The following is a 17,039-nucleotide window of genomic DNA, read 5'->3' as shown; positions in this document are numbered from 1 at the left end:
GATACTTGCAGTGCAATAGCCTCCTCTCTCTCTCCTCTTGCTCCTCTATAGTCCATTCTCCAAATATAACTCATAGTGATTTTTAAAAATCAGAAATCAAATGACATCATTTCTTTGCTCAGAAGCCATGGATGGCTTCCCATATCACTTAGACTAAAACTCAAACTTCTAACCATGGCCTGCAAACCCTACATGATCTGGCCCCCACTCTGCTGTGTGTTTACCACCCTCTAGCCCCACTGGCTAGTCCCTCAAACACACCTGGCTCTTAATCTTATCTCAGGGCCTCTGCCCTTACTGGCCCCTCTACCTGGAAAACTTGTGGGAATGGAAATATTCTAGGCCTGTGCTGCCCAATAGGGTAGTCTCTAGCCATGTGTGGTTACTAGGCACTTGAAATGGAGCTAGTGTGACTGAGAAACTGGATTTTTAAAATGTATTTTAGTTGATTTCTATTTAAACACAAGTAGCCTAACGTGGGATGTGGAGACCATATTTAGCATGTGGAGACCAGAGCTCTAGCTCGTTCTGCTTTATAATTTTACAGAACTTGTCTGAAATCATCTATTTTATGCATTCATTTAGTCAACATTTACTGAGCACCTACTATGTGCAGGGCACTATTATAGACACTGGGAATTCAGCAGTGGAGCAAAAGGACAAAAATCTCTCATGGAGATTTCATTTAAGTAAGGAAATACAAACAATAAAATAAGAAGAAAACATGTAGTATGTTAGATTGTGATAAGTGCTACAGAGAAAAAGCAAGGAAGCAGGTATAAGGAGTGTTATGGGTGTGCACAGAATTTTAAATTGGATGGTCCATGAAGGTGATCAGGAAGAAGGTAGCATCTGAGCAGAGATGTGAAGGACGCAAGGGAGATGGCCACGTGGGCATCTGGGAGATGAGCAGTCCAGGCAGAAGAGACAACCAGCACACAGCTCAAGGCCAGAGAATGCCTGGAATGGTATGAGTAAGAAGGAAAGGTGGTGGGGACTGGATAAAGCAGCACCTGCTTGGCCAGCCACCTTGAGGACCCTGGCTTTTAGTCCAAGTAAAATGAGGCCTGGGGAAGGTATGGAGCAGAAGAGGGATGTGATCGGATTGAAACTCTTCACTCTTGCAGCCATGCTGGGGTACACTTCGGGGTGGGAAGGAAGGAAAGATGATTGCTTAGGTTATTGCAATCATCCACATGGGGGATTAGGGGACAATATGTTTATGGTGAAGGTGGGGAGAAATGGTTTGCCTCTGGATCTGTTTGGCAGGGAGAGTTAACAGGCTAGGCTGATGGGCTGGAAGTGCAGTGGGAGATCAGCAGGTGATGTGTAGGTTTTGGTCTATGCAAGCTGAAGAATGGGACTGCCATTTACGGAGCTGTGGATGGCAATGCATAGAGCATGGCTTCCATGGTTGAGTATGAAATGACAATTAGACTCCCCAGGTGGAAATGAGCTGTGGGAAGTTGAAACACAAGTCTGAAGTTCAGGAAGATGATGTGGGCTGGAGCAGCTGCAATTCCAGAAGGAGGCAGTGTATACTATATCTGTTGAAGCCTGGACCCCAGTGATACAACGCAGTGAGTGCAGATAGAAAAGCAAAGGGGTCCAAGAACAAAGTCCTAGAGTACTCCAAAGTTGAGAGAATGGGATGATGAGAAAGAACCAGCAATGGAGATAGAAAAGGAGTGACCAGTGAGGTGGAAGGAAAGGCAGAATGGGCCTAGAGGCCTAGCAAAGGGAATGGATCTGATATGGTTTGGCTCTGTGTCCCCATCCAAATCTAATCACGAATTGTAATCCCCACACATCAAGGGAGGGAGCCATAATTCCCACATGTTGAGAGAGGGAAGTGACTGGATAATGGGGGCAGTTCCCCCCATGCTGTTCTCGTGATAGTGACTTCTCAGATATGTGATGGCTTTATAAGCGTTGGCATTTCCCCTGCTTGTACTTCTCTCTCCTGCAGCCTTGTGAAGAAGGTGCCTGCATCCCCATCACCTTCTCCCATGATTGTAAGTTTCCTGAGGCCTCCCAGCCATGTGGAACTGTGAGTCAATTAAACCTCTTTCCTTTATAAATTACCCAGTCTCAGGTATTTCTTTATAGCAGTGTGAGAACAAACTAATACATGCCCACTGGACCAAACGCTGCTGCTCAGTCAATGAGGCCTGAGAAGTGTGCATGGGGTCTAGCAATGTGGTGGTCATTGGGGACCTTAGCACTAGCATTTTTAGTACCATGGTGGAGGTGAGAGCCTCAAAGAAGTGGGTTCAAAAGAAAATGAAAAAAGAGTAAAGACTTTCATGTTTATTTAGCACCTGCTTCCTATCATTGACCAGAAGGACAGGGTCTTTGTCTGATTTGTCACTGGTGTGTCCTCAGTGCCTACTATAGTGTGTGGCCCACAGTGGGTGCTCAGGAAATATTTAAATTATTAAATGGATGAATGAATGAATGATTCTTTCTCATCCTTCAGGTTTCAGTTCAGAGGTCACCTCCCCCAGAATACCATCCTTAGCCCCAGAAATCCAGGTGACACACCTCTGTGCTCCTTTAGCTATTGCGACTGAAATAGGATTGTTGCTTTGTCTTTCTCCCCATGAGATGGTCACTCCACAAATTCACAGATTGTCTGTCTTGCTCATTGATGTATCCCCAGTGCCCCACAGAAGGCTTGATGCACTGTACAAGGAAAGTGAGTAGCCTTGAGGGGTGGAGCTGAGTGTAGGGGAACATTAAAGAGGGCCTGGAAGATAGCCTCCTTTTGTATAGCAAACTCATACTAAAGCCAAATATCATGTCCTTGTGAAAAGCTTCTCTGTTAGATGTGGTGGTATGTGCATCTGTAGTCTCAGCAACTCAGGTGGCTGAGCCTGGATAACTGCTTGAGCCCAGGAGGTTGAGGTTGCAGTGAGCTATGACCATGCCACTGCTCTCCAGCCTGGGTGACAGAGTAAGAATCTGTCTCTAAAAACAAAAATGTAAAAAAGCTTCCCTGACTAAGTGTTGTGGGAAGTCAGGGACCCCGAACGGAGAGACCAGCTGGAGCCGTGGCAGAGGAGCACAAATTGTGAAGATTTCATTTTAACATGGACATTTATCAGTTCCCAAAATTAATACTTTCATAATTTCTTATGCCTGTCTTTAATCTCTTAATCCTGTTATGTTCAAAAAGAAAGGGAGAGATGTTGCAGGAAGTCAGAGACCCTGAACAGAGGGACCGGCTGGAGCCACAGCAGAGGAACATAAATTGTGAAGATTTCATTTTAGTATGGACATTTATCAGCTCCCAAAATTAATGCTTTTATAATTTCTTATGCCGGTCTTTACTTTAATCTCTTAATCCTGTTATCTTCGTAAGCCGAGAATATACATCAGGTCCACTCAGGACCACTATTGTGTTAACTGTACAAACTGATTGTAAAACATGTGTGTTTGAACAATATGAAATCAGTGCACCTTGAAAAAGAACAGAGTAACAGCGATTTTTAGGGAACAAGGGAAGACAACCATAAGGTCTGACTGCCTGTGGGGTCGGGCAGAATAGAGCCATATTTTTCTTCTTGCAGAGAGCCTATAAACAGATGTGCAAGTAGGGAAGATATCACTAAATTCTTTTCCTAGCAAGGAATATTAATAATTAAGACCCTGGGAAAGGAATGCATTCCTGTGGGGAGGTCTATAAACGGCCGCTCTGGGAGTGTCTGTCTTATGAGGTTGAGATAAGGATAGAAATACGCCCTGGTCTCCTGCAGTACCCTCAGGCTTACTAGGATTGGGAAACCCCCAGCCCTGGTAAATTTGAGGTCAGACTGGTTCTCTGCTCTTGAACCCTGTTTTCTGTTAAGATGTTTATCAAGACAATACATGCACAGCTGAACATAGACCGTTATCAGGAGTTCTGATTTTGTCCTTGCTCTGTTTCCTCAGAAGCATGTGATCTTTGTTCTGCTTTTTGCCCCTTAAAGCATGTGACCTACTCCCCATTTGTACACCCCCTCCCCTTTTGAAATCCTTAATAAAAACTTACTAGTTTTGCGGCTCAGGTGGGCATCACAGTCCTACCGATATGTGATGTCACCCCCGGAGGCCCAGCTATAAAATTCCTCTCTTTGTACTCTTTCTATTTCTCAGCTGGCTGACACTTATGGAAAACAGAAAGAACTTACGTTGAAATATTGGGGGCGGGTTCCCCCGATAACCAAGCAGCCCAGAGTAGGTCACTATATTATAGCATATAGGTCAAGGCTGCAGTGAAGGCCTTGACCCTGTCTCCAAAACATACCCTGTATGTTTTGTTCAGAGCACTTATCACAACAGTATTTTGTTGTGGGATGTTTGGTTTACTCCTCTCCTCTTACACTGTGAGCTCCACAGAAATACAAACTGTGTCTACTTTACTGGGGCCCCCACATCTGGCACATGGGTAGACATCCAATCAATGCTTGTTGAGTGATTAAGTGACCAACTGGAACATCAAGGTGCTGATCAAAAGAAGGCATCAATGGGCAGAAGACATTTGTGGGAGGAGATACTGAAGCAGGGGGATCTGCCAAGGGCACTACAGGCAGAGGACATGATAAGGAGGTGATCTGGCAGCCAAGCATTATGCATGCCACGTTGCAGCAAGCTCACAACTGGACAGCTTGCACAATGCGGAGCACAGTGTACAGTGGGCCTCAGAAATGAAGAGCAATGTGCAGCAGACTTTCAGAGAGAGGGAGAGGCAGTTCTCAAGCAGGGTGCATTATTCAGAGAGGCTGTGAAGGCAGAGGGCAGAGTGGAGAGTGGTCACAGGCAGTGACCGCAGCTGTGCAGGGAGAACCCCATGAAGAACACATTCACAGCAAAGCAAAGGGCTATAAAACAAGCCTGCACAAATTTTAAAATGTTGAAGTTATGCAAAGTGTGTTAACCTACCATAATGGAATGAAATTAGAAACTGATAACTGAAGGAAATTTGGGGAACCCACATTAAACAACAAACTCCAAAATAACCAGTGGATCAAATAAGAAGTGATAAGGGGAATTAGAAAACCTTTGAGATGAATGAAAAGGAAAACACAACATGCAGCTAGAGAAGTGCTCACAGAACAATTTCCAGCTGTACATGCATACATTCAAGAAGAAAGATATTGGCCAGGCATGGTGGCTCACACTTGTAATCCTAGCACTTTGGGAGGTCAAGGTGGGAAGACTCATTGAGCCCAGGAGTTCTAGACCAGCCTGGGCAACATGGCCAAACCCCACCTCTACAAAAAAATTCAAAGGAAAAAATTAGCCAGGCATGGTGGCACGTGCCTGTAGTCCCAGCTACTCAGGAGGTTTAAGTGGCAGGATTGCCTGTGCCCAGGAGGTCAAGGCTACAGTGAGCCATGACTGTGCCACTGCACACCAGCCTGGGAACAGGGTAACACCCTGTCTCAAAAAAAAAAAAAAAAAAAAAAAAGAAAGAAGGATCTCCAATCAATAACCTAACTTTACAACTTAAAGGAACTAGAAAAAGAAGAGCAAAGTAAATCCAAAGCAAGTAGAAGGGAAGAAATGACAAAGATTAAAGGCGACATTAATGAAACAGAGAGCAGAAAATAATAGAAAAAAATCAATAAAATGATTTTTTTTAAAAAAGTCTATGATGTGGTTCTTTACAAACAAGAAAATCAATAGACCTTAAGTAAGACTAACTAAGCAAAGCACACTATGGCAAGGGCAATTACAGGCAGAAGCCCTCGTGCAGATAGGCCTCATTGGCTGGGCCCTAGGTGATGAACAAACTCAGCAGCAGAGATCAGAGAGCAGAAGGCATCTGCAGGTAGAAGGCACTGTGCAAGGAGCCAGGAGCAGAAGGCATTAGGAGGCAGAGGACAGTGGGAAGAAGGCATTCAGAAGCAGGTTTGGGACCTTCACAGGCAGAGGATACTGTACAGAGAAGTTTCACAAGAGGAATACATTCTGGGGAGGAAAATCCACAGGCCAAACACAATCCTAAGCAAGGAGCAGTCCCCAGAGGACACAGAGATGCATGGGTAGGAGACCGTCACAGATACAAACCTGGGATAGAAAGGAGGAGTCATGGTAATGGAGGAGGCCCAACAATAGGATCGACTTGCTGTTTCAGAATGACCCTCCCCTATTTTTCCTTTAGGTCTTTGTGTCACACTGTCACCAATTAAAAGTCCTACAAATACCTAGTTAGGAGCTACTGTTGCAGTCCTTGTCATTTGAATTAGTAAAAGCTCTTCCTTCCTTCCCATTGTAACAAGATGAAGGCCAAAGTTGGGGTGAGAAAATAGCTAGAGGGACACTAGTCCAATGGCCCTGAGGCCCCTACTCAGTGGCAGAAGGAGTTCTCGGAGTATTATGTCTATCTTTGGACTTCCTGATCACCCTTTCCTGTCCCTGGGTTGAATCAAGACTTGGATCGCATGCAGATTACATTGGTACACATCTAGAGGAATGAGTTGGAGTATGTGTTGGGGTCACCTTTGAGGAGGGCCTTTGAGAGATGTGTATTCAGAATTACTGTCAAGGAAGAGTTAGAGGGACCAGGGGTGTTTAAATGTGAGAAGAGTTGACCAAGACAGAATCTGAGAAGTATTTTCATCTATTTTAAGAGTCGGCATCTAGCAGAGGGATTAAAGACCACCAGTGGGTGACATACAGAAATGGACTTTAACTCAACTGAAGAATGCATCTTCTAAAACCACAGACAGCAGGGGCTTGTAAGGAACTGAGCTCCTGGTCACTGGCGGTGGGCACTAATGACTAGGTGGCTGTCTGTCTGCAGTGGTAATCATGAGAAGGATGGACCGCCCCCCCTCTCTGCCGCCACAATACAATATTCTTCATTAAGATTTGATGTGTCTAGAATTCCACAGTTCCTGTGCATGCCCAGTGTTTAGAGCTTGCTATTAAGTACTTGTTTACTTTTGTACAGAGAATGGCTTCAGGCAATAGGAATAAAGAAATCACGCAGCTGAATACACCAAGTTATTACACTTCGAAAGAAAACTTTAACACTGACACATGTGATATCTTACCATTTATTATAATTGTGCACATTAGTGTGGATTAAGTATGATTAGAAACACTAAGCAATTGAAAAGAAGCAAAAAGGTAATGCATCCCTCTTCCTCAGATCTGCAAAATTCTGTGCCTTTTTAGACATGAGAGAGGCTGTTTTGGATCTAAGTCAATAATGGCTCTTGCAAGATTTCTTTCAATGTCTTGCATGTTGGTTCTAAAACTCCCTTAAAGGCAGACTATACCTTGAACGGGGGAAGCCAGCCTATCTTGGGCCTCTTTACCTTGCCTTTCATCCACTGGGCCTGCACTGAGACTCAGGGATAGCCCTTCTCACCAACGGGGTGACTTTTATTTCCTTCACTCATTCATTGAGTACCTGTGTGTTAGTGTCCACCATGTGCCAAGTCTGATGTTGGGGACTACAGCTGAGGAAGAGCAGTTGGTATTTAGTGTGGGTACATGCCCTCCAGAGGAAATCCAATACAAATAAATGGAATGTTCCTCTCTGATCATTTGGCAGGAAGAACAAGTCCACAGCCAATGTGCATAGGGCTCAGAAACTGGAGAAAGACGTAGACATTTTGTAATTAAATCAAGAGCAGAGGCCCTCATTTTGTATCAGAAATACTCTAAGGTTGTTCTTCCTTTCAAGGAACTTACAGAGTGATGCTGGGCCCACAGATGGCAGAGTCCAGCTGAACCTGAGCAGAGGGTCGGCTGACTGCATGGACAGGCTTACATCTGCCCAGCCATCCAACGAGTTTCCATGTCCCAAGTACCTGGGGCCCCAGCAGTTGCCACTAGCTTAAGGCAGAGTCTAGACAGGAAAATGGGTCACTGAAAGCTCTCTGCTCAGATCAGCTAGCCCCCTGGAGCTTTTCCTGGATTCACAAGCTCCTCTTTGGTAATTGTCTGTGAGTCAAATCTGTTCTCAGCTGAAAGCATCTCAGTTTGGAGGCATTTTCATGGGTGGAGAGGAGGGAAAGGGGCAGCTTGGCCCTTGAAGTACTTCATGGGGGGGGGGGATAATTCAGGGATCCAGGATGCCCAGAGGAAGAGTGTGATTTCACACCTTCTGCTCTTTGCAAGCCTATGCCTTTGGGAGGCCTGAAGGGAGGGTGTTAACCTGGCAGGAACTGTGTACCCTCTGCACAGTGCTTGGCACACACTGAGCACAAAATCAATGCTTGCTTTTGTGGGTGCTGCTCTGGGAAGAGCATGGGCTCTGTAGAGTTCTGCGCAATGCAATAGCCACCTCTCTGAGTTCCAATATCCTCATGTCTAAGATGGGATGAGAATATCACCTTCACGGGATTATTATGGGGATTAATGCCATTACTTTGTGACAGTGCCTGCTATGTGGTAGAGCCTCAAGAAATGTTAGCTGCTTTTCCACCTCCTTAATCCTGCTGGGATCTATACACCCTAAAACCCACTTGGGAAGATTTATGTGTGAAGTTCAGGGAGCAGAATTGAGGGCAAATTAATCAGCTATCAAGATTCCAACAGACACAGATATCACTTTGATCAGTAGCATCCTAAAATCACATCCTACTGAATTTAAACCTAACTGTGTAAATTTTCCAACACATGCCAACATACCTGTAAGGGAACACTCAAATATAGTGAAAGGTGAGTGGAAAACCAAATGAAAAACTGCTATATAACTCAATCAAAAGCAACTAACTACTTTTACAAGTGTATGGAAATTTAAAAAAAATAGATATGGCAAATAGACAAGCTAAACACTAGCCTATGCCAATCCCTAGCATTTGATGTCTGCAATTTACCCACCAGGGATCATCAACAGTCTTCAACTTGGCCCATTATAAGCCTCAAGGGAGTCAGGACACACTGAACCCTACACTTCTGCCCACTTAAACTCATTAGAAAGCCAATCTGTCTTAGGGAAGCCAAGATGGAATTCCTGTTTGATCCTCTTTGGTTGAGCCTGAAATGACATCATGGACATAAAGCGCTTTCTAAGCTATAAGAAGCTACACACACAAGCAATTATCATAGCATCATTAAGATACGATATTGGATGTATGCAACTTCAACTTGAGAAGGGCAAAAGCATGAAGAAATCAAACAGGGAGGGAGGAGGTGAGGGAAGGGGAGACAGCAACTTGGGGCAAAACTGGGGACAGCCAAATTTGTCCACGAGTCATCAGCTTCTGATCAGCCTGGCGGTGGGGGGGGGCGCTAAAAGAAAACAGAAGTAGCCATGAGACTGGAAACACATCAGCTAGAGGCCCTCAGGGTGGGTGACTGCTCCAGTCATCAGGAGTTACCACCTAGCTCAAGGTGTGTCTTCTGGAGAGAAGACCATCAGCATGGAGCTAGTGGAAAGCCTGGTTGCTACTGCCTTCAAGGGATATATTCTGCTCTGTGCTCAGACACCGTGATAAATTCCACTGGCTATGAGCATGCAAACACACATCTTCAGGCAGTTCTCATAATGTGGCCCAGAGGCTTGTTTCACTGAGCACCATGGCTATGCAGTCCTGATCTGAAGCTATGCGAGTGACAGTGAACAGAGAGCCCTGGACAAGAATCCAAAGACCTGGGGTGAGGTCCTGATTCTACCTGGGTTTCTCCAGGTCCCCTCCCTTTCTATATCTTTATTTCCTTGTTGCAAAATGGGGCTAACAACAGCGGCCGAGCGAGTATCCCAGGGTAGCTAGAGGGCTCGGCTCAGGTGCTGGACGGAAGGTGTGATTTGGAAGTGTCCTCATAGAGGGCCTTTGTCCATGCCATCTAAGATCTCAAAGTATCACAAGGCATAGGGACATGAGGACACAAGGCCCCCTGAACATAAGGAAGAGCCAAGAAAAATAGCTGTGTCTGGGGCTGAGACTCCAGGAGAGACCAGGGTGCATCTCTACTCCTTAATGAGTCTCTTGGCCACTTGTCCTTTGCAGTGCCAGCACCCACCTAGAAGAGCTTTTCATAGCATTTCCCACAGTGAATGGTGTCACGGTGAATGAAGATCTGATCCAGGAGATCACCCATCGGTTTACTGCAAATCCCACACTGAAAAGAAAAGCAAGCTGGAGGTCAACACACAAAGCAAAGCAAGAGGAATGAGTGGAATGGGAAGGGGATGCCTGAACAAGGTGGGCGAGCAGATGCTGTGAGCCCGTGGCACATCCTGGACCTCAGGACTTGCAAACATCACAAAATAATACAAAAAACATCACAAAATAATACAAAAAAAAAGCCTTTTTTTTTCAGTAGGGAGTAGTAAGCACAGCTAGCAGCTCAGCTACTTTCAAGGGCCAGTGGGCAAGCAAAGGGGAACCTGTTTGGCATGATTTGACCAGAAATGTGTTTCCCTGTGGTCAGCCGGTTCTCAGGAGAAGCTGCTAAGTGGGGCATGTTCTGCATTGCAGCACTTACTTAACCAGGAGCAAGCAAAGTTCAGGCCCTGTGGGGAGGACAGAAGCCTGCCTAACATTCTGTCAAGGCAAAGGGGAGGGTTGTTTTTCTCAGTGCACCCAGAGGTGACACCCTAAATGGATTGGAACCAACAACCTGGGGTTACAAAGTGCCACACACTGTGGAGAATGGGGACCCCAATGTCACTTAGAATAAAATCCAAACTCTGTGCCCGCCAAGGCCTACATGATCTAGCCCACCCTGTCACTCCTGCCATTCTCCCACGCAAGCTAGAACACTCTAGTGCTTCTGCCCCAGGGCTTTTGCACTTGCTGGCCCTCTGCCAGGAATAGTCTTTCCTGAAAAGACCTCTTTTGTCTTCCCTACAGTACTAAGCATGCAGAACCACCAACACTCATCTACTGTCTTAGACTTGGAAGCTCATTCAGCTCCCAGTTGTGCAAAGCCTCTGCGACTATGTGCAATTGTATATGGAGATCAAGCCTTCTCCACAGTCTCTGAACCCGTAAGACTCCCGCACTCTACAAAACGTTCTCAGCAGCACGTGATCAGGAGTTACCGCCTAGCTCAAGGTGTCTTCCACCTCTTTTTTACCTTAAAGCAATATTCATGGCAGCAGATACCAAGATGTTCTAGGGTAATCTTTGGACAGTCTCGGATCTCACGGTTGCAGTAAGTACAGATCCCTCCAGTTGTCCTGTGAGATGAAGAACAATAACCCGGTGGTCAGGCTGGTGTACAGACCTCTGATGTGACACAGCCAGACCTTCCAGTTTGGTGCAGCCAGGCCCAGGTTTGCTGTCAGGATCCCCAGGATGCCACTGTTTTCTGTGGTGTGCAGCACAGCCCTGGGCCAGATCAGTTCTCAGCCTGCTGTAGACCTCTGCATTATTTCCAAAAACTAGTCATGCATCTTTTTCCAGCTCACAATGACATGTCTCCTGTAGGTGTCCTGATATGATACTTATTCCAGACAGTTTGCCTCCCCCTGACCTTCTGCTTGGATTATCCGCTGGGGCCTGCTACCCTCTAGAGCAGGAAGACCAATGCCTTCTCCTACAGGAGACATGTCATTGTGTGCCCTGCCTGGCCCCGTCTTGATGGCCCTTCTCCTCACGCCTGGGCCAACTGAGCCCTGCCCCTGCCTATACTCCTGGACCCACCCTTCATGCTCTGTCTGTAGAGCCTACTCAGATCCGACACTGAAGTTCTAGATACTGACTCCTGGGTTGAGCATCTTTCCAGTTCCAGGATGCCTGTTTCTGAGAGTCACCTCTGCTTTTCTTCCTCAGACTGCACTTCCTGAAAGTAACTGCTTGATCTGATCCTACAAGCCAAAATTCAGGGTACTTTCTTCCAGAGATTTGGGTCTGCTTCTGACAGGAGCCCAAGGGGCGGGGGGACATTAACAATCTAGATCCACATTAGCTCTGTCGGAGGACCCAGAAGTGCCACGGGCAGCTTGGGTGTGGCCCACCATCCTGCTGCTGGCCCAGGGTTCACTCTGGACAGCAGTGCTGCTTGAAATCCTTGTCCTCAGCGCAGTCCTGCTCCTCCTGCTTCTTTCACCACCAGCAGCACCAGCTCACAGCTGTTCTTTGTGTGCGTGCATGTGTGTCTGTGCATATGCATGTGTGCAAGTGACTGAGATTGTCCCTAGAGAGTCCCCTTCCTTCCTCCAAGCCTAGCAATGGATCAGTAATGACTGATTCTGGATTTAGTAGTTGTGCAATGGAAAGGGGGGTCCCTAGAGTATCTGGTTTGTCACTCCACTAGAATTGGAAGCCTCATTCAATTTGCTCCTATGTAGGTGGTTAACTCTCAGGTTTCTGACCAACCTGCCCTTCTCTGCTAAGACTTCATCTGCTGATGTGCCTCACCAAGTAATCTGTAGTTACTTAGAACCACCTGCTTCTTCAGCTATAGTGGAGGAGATTCCCTGGCCCCATATGCTTGTCTGCTCCTATATGTTTGCCTCTGGGGCCCGGTAGGATTCTCTTTATCTTAACCCTCTTACTTCCTTCCTCTTCCTCCCCAATGTAGCTTTGGTCTCTGAATGTCATCCACATGAATTTAGATCTGCCCATCAATGAGAAGCCAGATGGCAGAGTAGAAACATCCCTAACCTGGGAGTAGTCAGGGCCCTGGGGTTTAGTCCTGGGTCTGCCGTATTTGCTTATTGTGGACTGAAGGCTATTTATTCCATTTTCTTCACAGAAGCCTGAGTGAACTCAATCTCTGAGACTCTCTTCTCCCCATTCCAAGAATCTGAACATAAGATTTCTTTGTCATTAAGACTGTCTAGTGACTGTGCCATCATCTAGTGACAGCTTTCAAAACTGCTGAACGAGGTGTTCTCTGCCCCTGCTTTCAATTTGGTGGCTCCACAGCACTGGGCATTCTTGGCTTTGTGTGTCTTTCTGGCTTCTTGATGCCAGCAGCCCATTTTTCTTCCTTCTCTGCCCACTCCTCTCTTTTGCAGTCATTTTATTTTTACTTCTGGTTATGAAGTGATTGATTAGGTTCTAATCTGAAGGGCCCCTCCTGCTGACACGAGTCCTCTGGGTTGTCAGATGCCACCACTTCCCTTCTCAGTCACCGTTGGTATCTACCCTCTAGTCTTAGCTCAATTCAAAGGCTTTAGTTGTCACAAGTGTGATATCCCAACAAGGGAAGCACCACCCTACGGTAGTGTCCTTCACCTTTCTGCAAATGGATTGGAGGCTGCAAAGCAGAAGACAAAAGCAAACAGACTCAGCAGGAACTCTCCCTTCCCTGATTCTCCTCTGTAGAAGTGCAAGCTCCGTGCTAAGAAAGTCAACATACCTCTCAGAGTATGGAGTGCTGCCACATGGAGGCTTCTTCTCCATGGCGAATGAGTCCTCAATGCTGCTGACGCTGCAGGGAGTTTGATAGGGGAGAGGAGGGCAGAGATGAGAGCCAAATCACTATCATAGTTAATTTTCTAATTAACCTTTGGCCACAAGCTGAGACATAACTACGATGCCAGTCGTCATCCATGACTTGGTGCCACAGGGCCCTTCTATGGGGGGGCAAAGGAGACCTTTCACAATGAGGGAGATGATCGGGGCTGGGTGGCTAGGATTCCTGAGGTTGTATATGCCAAGGGGACCCCACTGACCAGTGGGAAAACAGCAGAGCTTTCCTCCCCATCTATGATATAATGTGACAGTCACCAGGAGCCCACTCAGCAGAAATCAGATACTGGGAATGAGAAGAAAGAAGGGATCATTCTGGTATAATACCTGTGCTTGAGTTATGGGGTAGAATTAGGGGGTGCAGACGGGTTTGGAGTTTCTTTTTGGGGAGACAAAGGTGTTCCAGAATTGGATAATGATGTTTGCATAACTCTGTGAATGTACCAAAACCTCGGGACTGTACACTTTAAAGGGTGAATTATAACTCAATAAGCTGTTGAGAAAAACCACCCTAAGGGCCTACAGATGGTGAAAGCAAAGCTCAGAAAGGTTGAACATCTTGTCCGAAGTGATCCTAACAGGGGGGCCTGAGCTGGGGCTTGAACTTGACCCCCACAGCCATGCTCATCATTCCACAGCACCAATAAAAGCCAGTCCAGAAGCCCCAGAGGCCCAATCCTGAAATAAGGCCAGGATGCTCCTCTCTATTGCTAAAATCCTCCAGTGAGATGACATGTCATAAGAAACATTCTAAGGGACCTCACCTCAGTGTGGTAGGTAGCAATACACCGAGGTGACATGGAAGTACCCCTCCACATGGCATCACAAAGCAAGAAAATGAAGAGATGATCAATGAAAAGGGGAGGCCGAGGCAGGTGGATTGCTTGAGGTCAGGAATTCGAGACCAGCCTGGCCAACATGGTGAAACTTCATCTCTACTAAAATACATCTTCATCTCTACTAAAATACAAAAACTAGCTGGGCATGGTGGTGGGCGCCTGTAATCCCAGCTACTAGGGAGGCTAAGGCAGGAGAATTGCCTGAACCCAGGAGGCAGAGGTTGCGGTGAGCTGAGATGGCGCCACTGCACTCCAGCCTGGGCAACAGAGCAAGACTCCATCTCAAAAAAAAATTAATTAAAATTAATTAACTAATTAATTAAAATTAAAAAGCAAAGCCACACATGTATCAGGAACTGCAGTCACATGTGTGTTCAAATGAGGCAGCCTGGCATGACAGAAAAGAACATGAGGGCAGAAGAGAAGAGCTCTGTGATCTGAAAAGAAATAGGATGAGCTAGTTGGTCCCTAGGGCTCTGCCACCTCTGTCAAGAGGTGTGCTCTCAGCATTTTACAAAATAAAACAACAAAGATAAGCAGAACAGAATGGCAGTGAAAATGGTGTGCAGGATGAATTCACCAGAAGGGAGAACCCAAAGGTGCCCAGTTCAGTAGAAAATGCATCAATCCCATCAGAGAGCAACTACATCACTCATCCACTCGACAACTACCCCGAAGCTACTCTGAGCCAAGCCCTGGACAAGGAACTGGAAATGCAGGGATGAGAATATGGGAGCCGGCAGGAGAAGGTCGACATGGAAGGGTTTGGGACTTGCTCTTACTTGCTATAGCGTGCAGATACTGGCTTCCCAGAAGACACTTCACTAGCATTCACGTACTCCTTCACGAAGAGAATCCCTTTGCTGTAGAAGGAGCACAGAAGAAATCAGAGGTACACCAGAAGATTCCAGGGAACCAGGCCTGGCCCACAGGAGTGGTTCAGGGCTGGGGAGACCCAGCCTGGTTTGAAGGAAGTGAAAGAGCTCATGGGAAGGCCCAGGATAAAGGCACTGGCACTGCTGTGGACTCAGACTACAATCCCAGGCCATGAGCGTCTCTTGTTGTGTTTGGACTGAGGGCCCCAGAAAGGGGCTTCCTGCAACCAATGACAATGTGCTGTCCTCCTCCATGCAGACCTCGGTGACCCCATCTTCTCCCCAGGCTTCTATACTTCTACACTTCAGTCCTGTGGGCTTTCCACCCCTACTTTAGGGCTGCGTCGTCTTTCCCCTCTACCCACAACCAAGATATCCTCCAAGCCTTAATCCTACACTGTCAGTCTTTACCACTCAGCACTTCCCAGAAGGTACTCAGCTACTGTGCAATCTCCACCTCACATCTAACCTCTCCATTCTCACTCCTAGGGTCCAGAGGCCTAGAGGTTGCCTCATCCTGGACTGGCCTCTGCAGGACTGGAAACAAGGTCTGCATCATGCTGGGCTCAGGATGGCCCCAAATTTTCCCCCATTTCCATGCTGCACACTCCAGCCTGCTGACCTGATGTCTGCAGAGGCCCCCTTGGATATGCCCCCCTCCCACCCCCAACACACACACCTCACTGAGCAGCCTTCCTGCAGTGACATCCCTTCCTGCACCCTGACAGGTGGCCAGGAATGCAGGTGAAGCAGCGGGCATGTGACAGAGACAGACAAACCTCATGTTGAAATGTGATTCCCAGTGTTGGAGGTGGGGCTTGGAGGGAGGTGACGGGATCATGGGGGGATCCCTCATGAACAGCTAGCACCATCCCCTTAGTGAAAAGTGAGTTCTCATTCAGTTAGTTCACACAAGATCTGGTTGTTTCAAAGTCCGGGCCCTCCCCTTCCTCACTCTTGTTCCTGCTCGTGCCATGTGATGGTCCTGCTCCCACTTCGGCTTCCACCATGATTATAAGCTTCCTGAGGCCTTTGCCAGAAGCCAAGCAGCTGTTGGTGCCATGCTTGTGCAGCCTGCCAAACTGTGAGCCAATTAAACCTCTTTCCTTTATAAATGTCCCAGCCTCAGGTATTCCTTTACAGCAACACAGGAATGCCCTCACAGGCCCGGCCTTCACGGACTGGAGCTGGCTTCCCAGGCATGGACCCATGAATGGCAGAGCCACATCCACTAGTGCACTAGGAAGTACCACTGCAGCCTCTTACAGAGATAGGAAAAAGGAGGTGTGGGAATGTCTAGGCCCGGTAGATGGGAGTTTATATTAGGGGACTAACACTGTCCTGTGTGGCCCCTTGGCTAATGGCCTGCTAGAAACTGGGGAAGGCACTAAATGGGAAGCAACATGGAACAAAAGCCAAGTCCTTTACCGCCAAGGAGGAAGTGGCGGAGGAACATCTCCCAGGTTGCTAGATAGCCCTTCTTACGTGGTAGAGCTGGAGTCCAATTCACTTGCGGGGGCTGGAATATAAATGTGAGGCTGCTCAGATGTGGCAGTGACAGTAACAGTGACCATGCAGCTCGAGGGGCTCCTCACCCTGAAAGAAATAAAGGGAGGGGTGGGCACGTCAACCTGGGAGCTGACACCTTCCAGGGTCAAACAGGCTTTTCTGAGCCTAACCCTTGAGCACTGCTCTTGAAGCTTCCTCCAAGACCAACAAATGGAACTTCTCACTTTACAGATAAGCAAACCCAGGCTAGGTGAGTTGAGACATGTCCCAGGTCACATCGTGAGTCGGTAGCAAGACCCCAGTCTTCCAGTGTCCACTCAGTACTCCTGACTGCAGCCAAGGGCCTTGGCCTCTGTGATTCACTCAGTTAGAGTGGAATCATGGGGCTCCCGGGGATGTGACAGTCAGGAGGGTGCAGAAGGGGAAGACACAGCCCAGCTCACCTC

General features: G+C 47.2%; 1 protein-coding gene across 7 annotated transcripts in view; it reads right to left on the bottom strand.

Moving 5' to 3' along the window:
- Positions 1–7,023: 7,023 nt before the first annotated feature.
- The window catches only part of ZNF185 (zinc finger protein 185 with LIM domain), a 75,329-nt gene continuing 65,313 nt past the window's right edge, over positions 7,024–17,039 (bottom strand). For 6 of the 7 annotated variants that reach the window (XM_008965811.4, XM_008965835.4, XM_008965822.4 and 3 more), the window contains 6 exons: positions 16,570–16,680; positions 14,992–15,072; positions 13,258–13,329; positions 11,026–11,128; positions 9,967–10,065; positions 7,024–9,234 (listed from right to left, as the gene is read on the bottom strand). In XM_008965811.4, coding sequence (XP_008964059.1) covers positions 9,967–10,065; positions 11,026–11,128; positions 13,258–13,329; positions 14,992–15,072; positions 16,570–16,680 — 466 coding nt within the window. In that variant the 3' untranslated portion in view covers positions 7,024–9,234. The remainder of the gene's footprint in view (positions 9,235–9,966; positions 10,066–11,025; positions 11,129–13,257; positions 13,330–14,991; positions 15,073–16,569; positions 16,681–17,039) is intronic. The other variant, XM_057301064.2, reaches the window with a different exon arrangement.

The sequence above is a fragment of the Pan paniscus genome, chromosome X (assembly GCF_029289425.2).
Source record: "Pan paniscus chromosome X, NHGRI_mPanPan1-v2.0_pri, whole genome shotgun sequence".
NCBI classification, from domain to species: Eukaryota; Metazoa; Chordata; class Mammalia; order Primates; family Hominidae; genus Pan; species Pan paniscus.
Note: the sequence above shows the minus strand (reverse complement) of the source record. Positions and strands in the feature narration are given on the sequence as shown.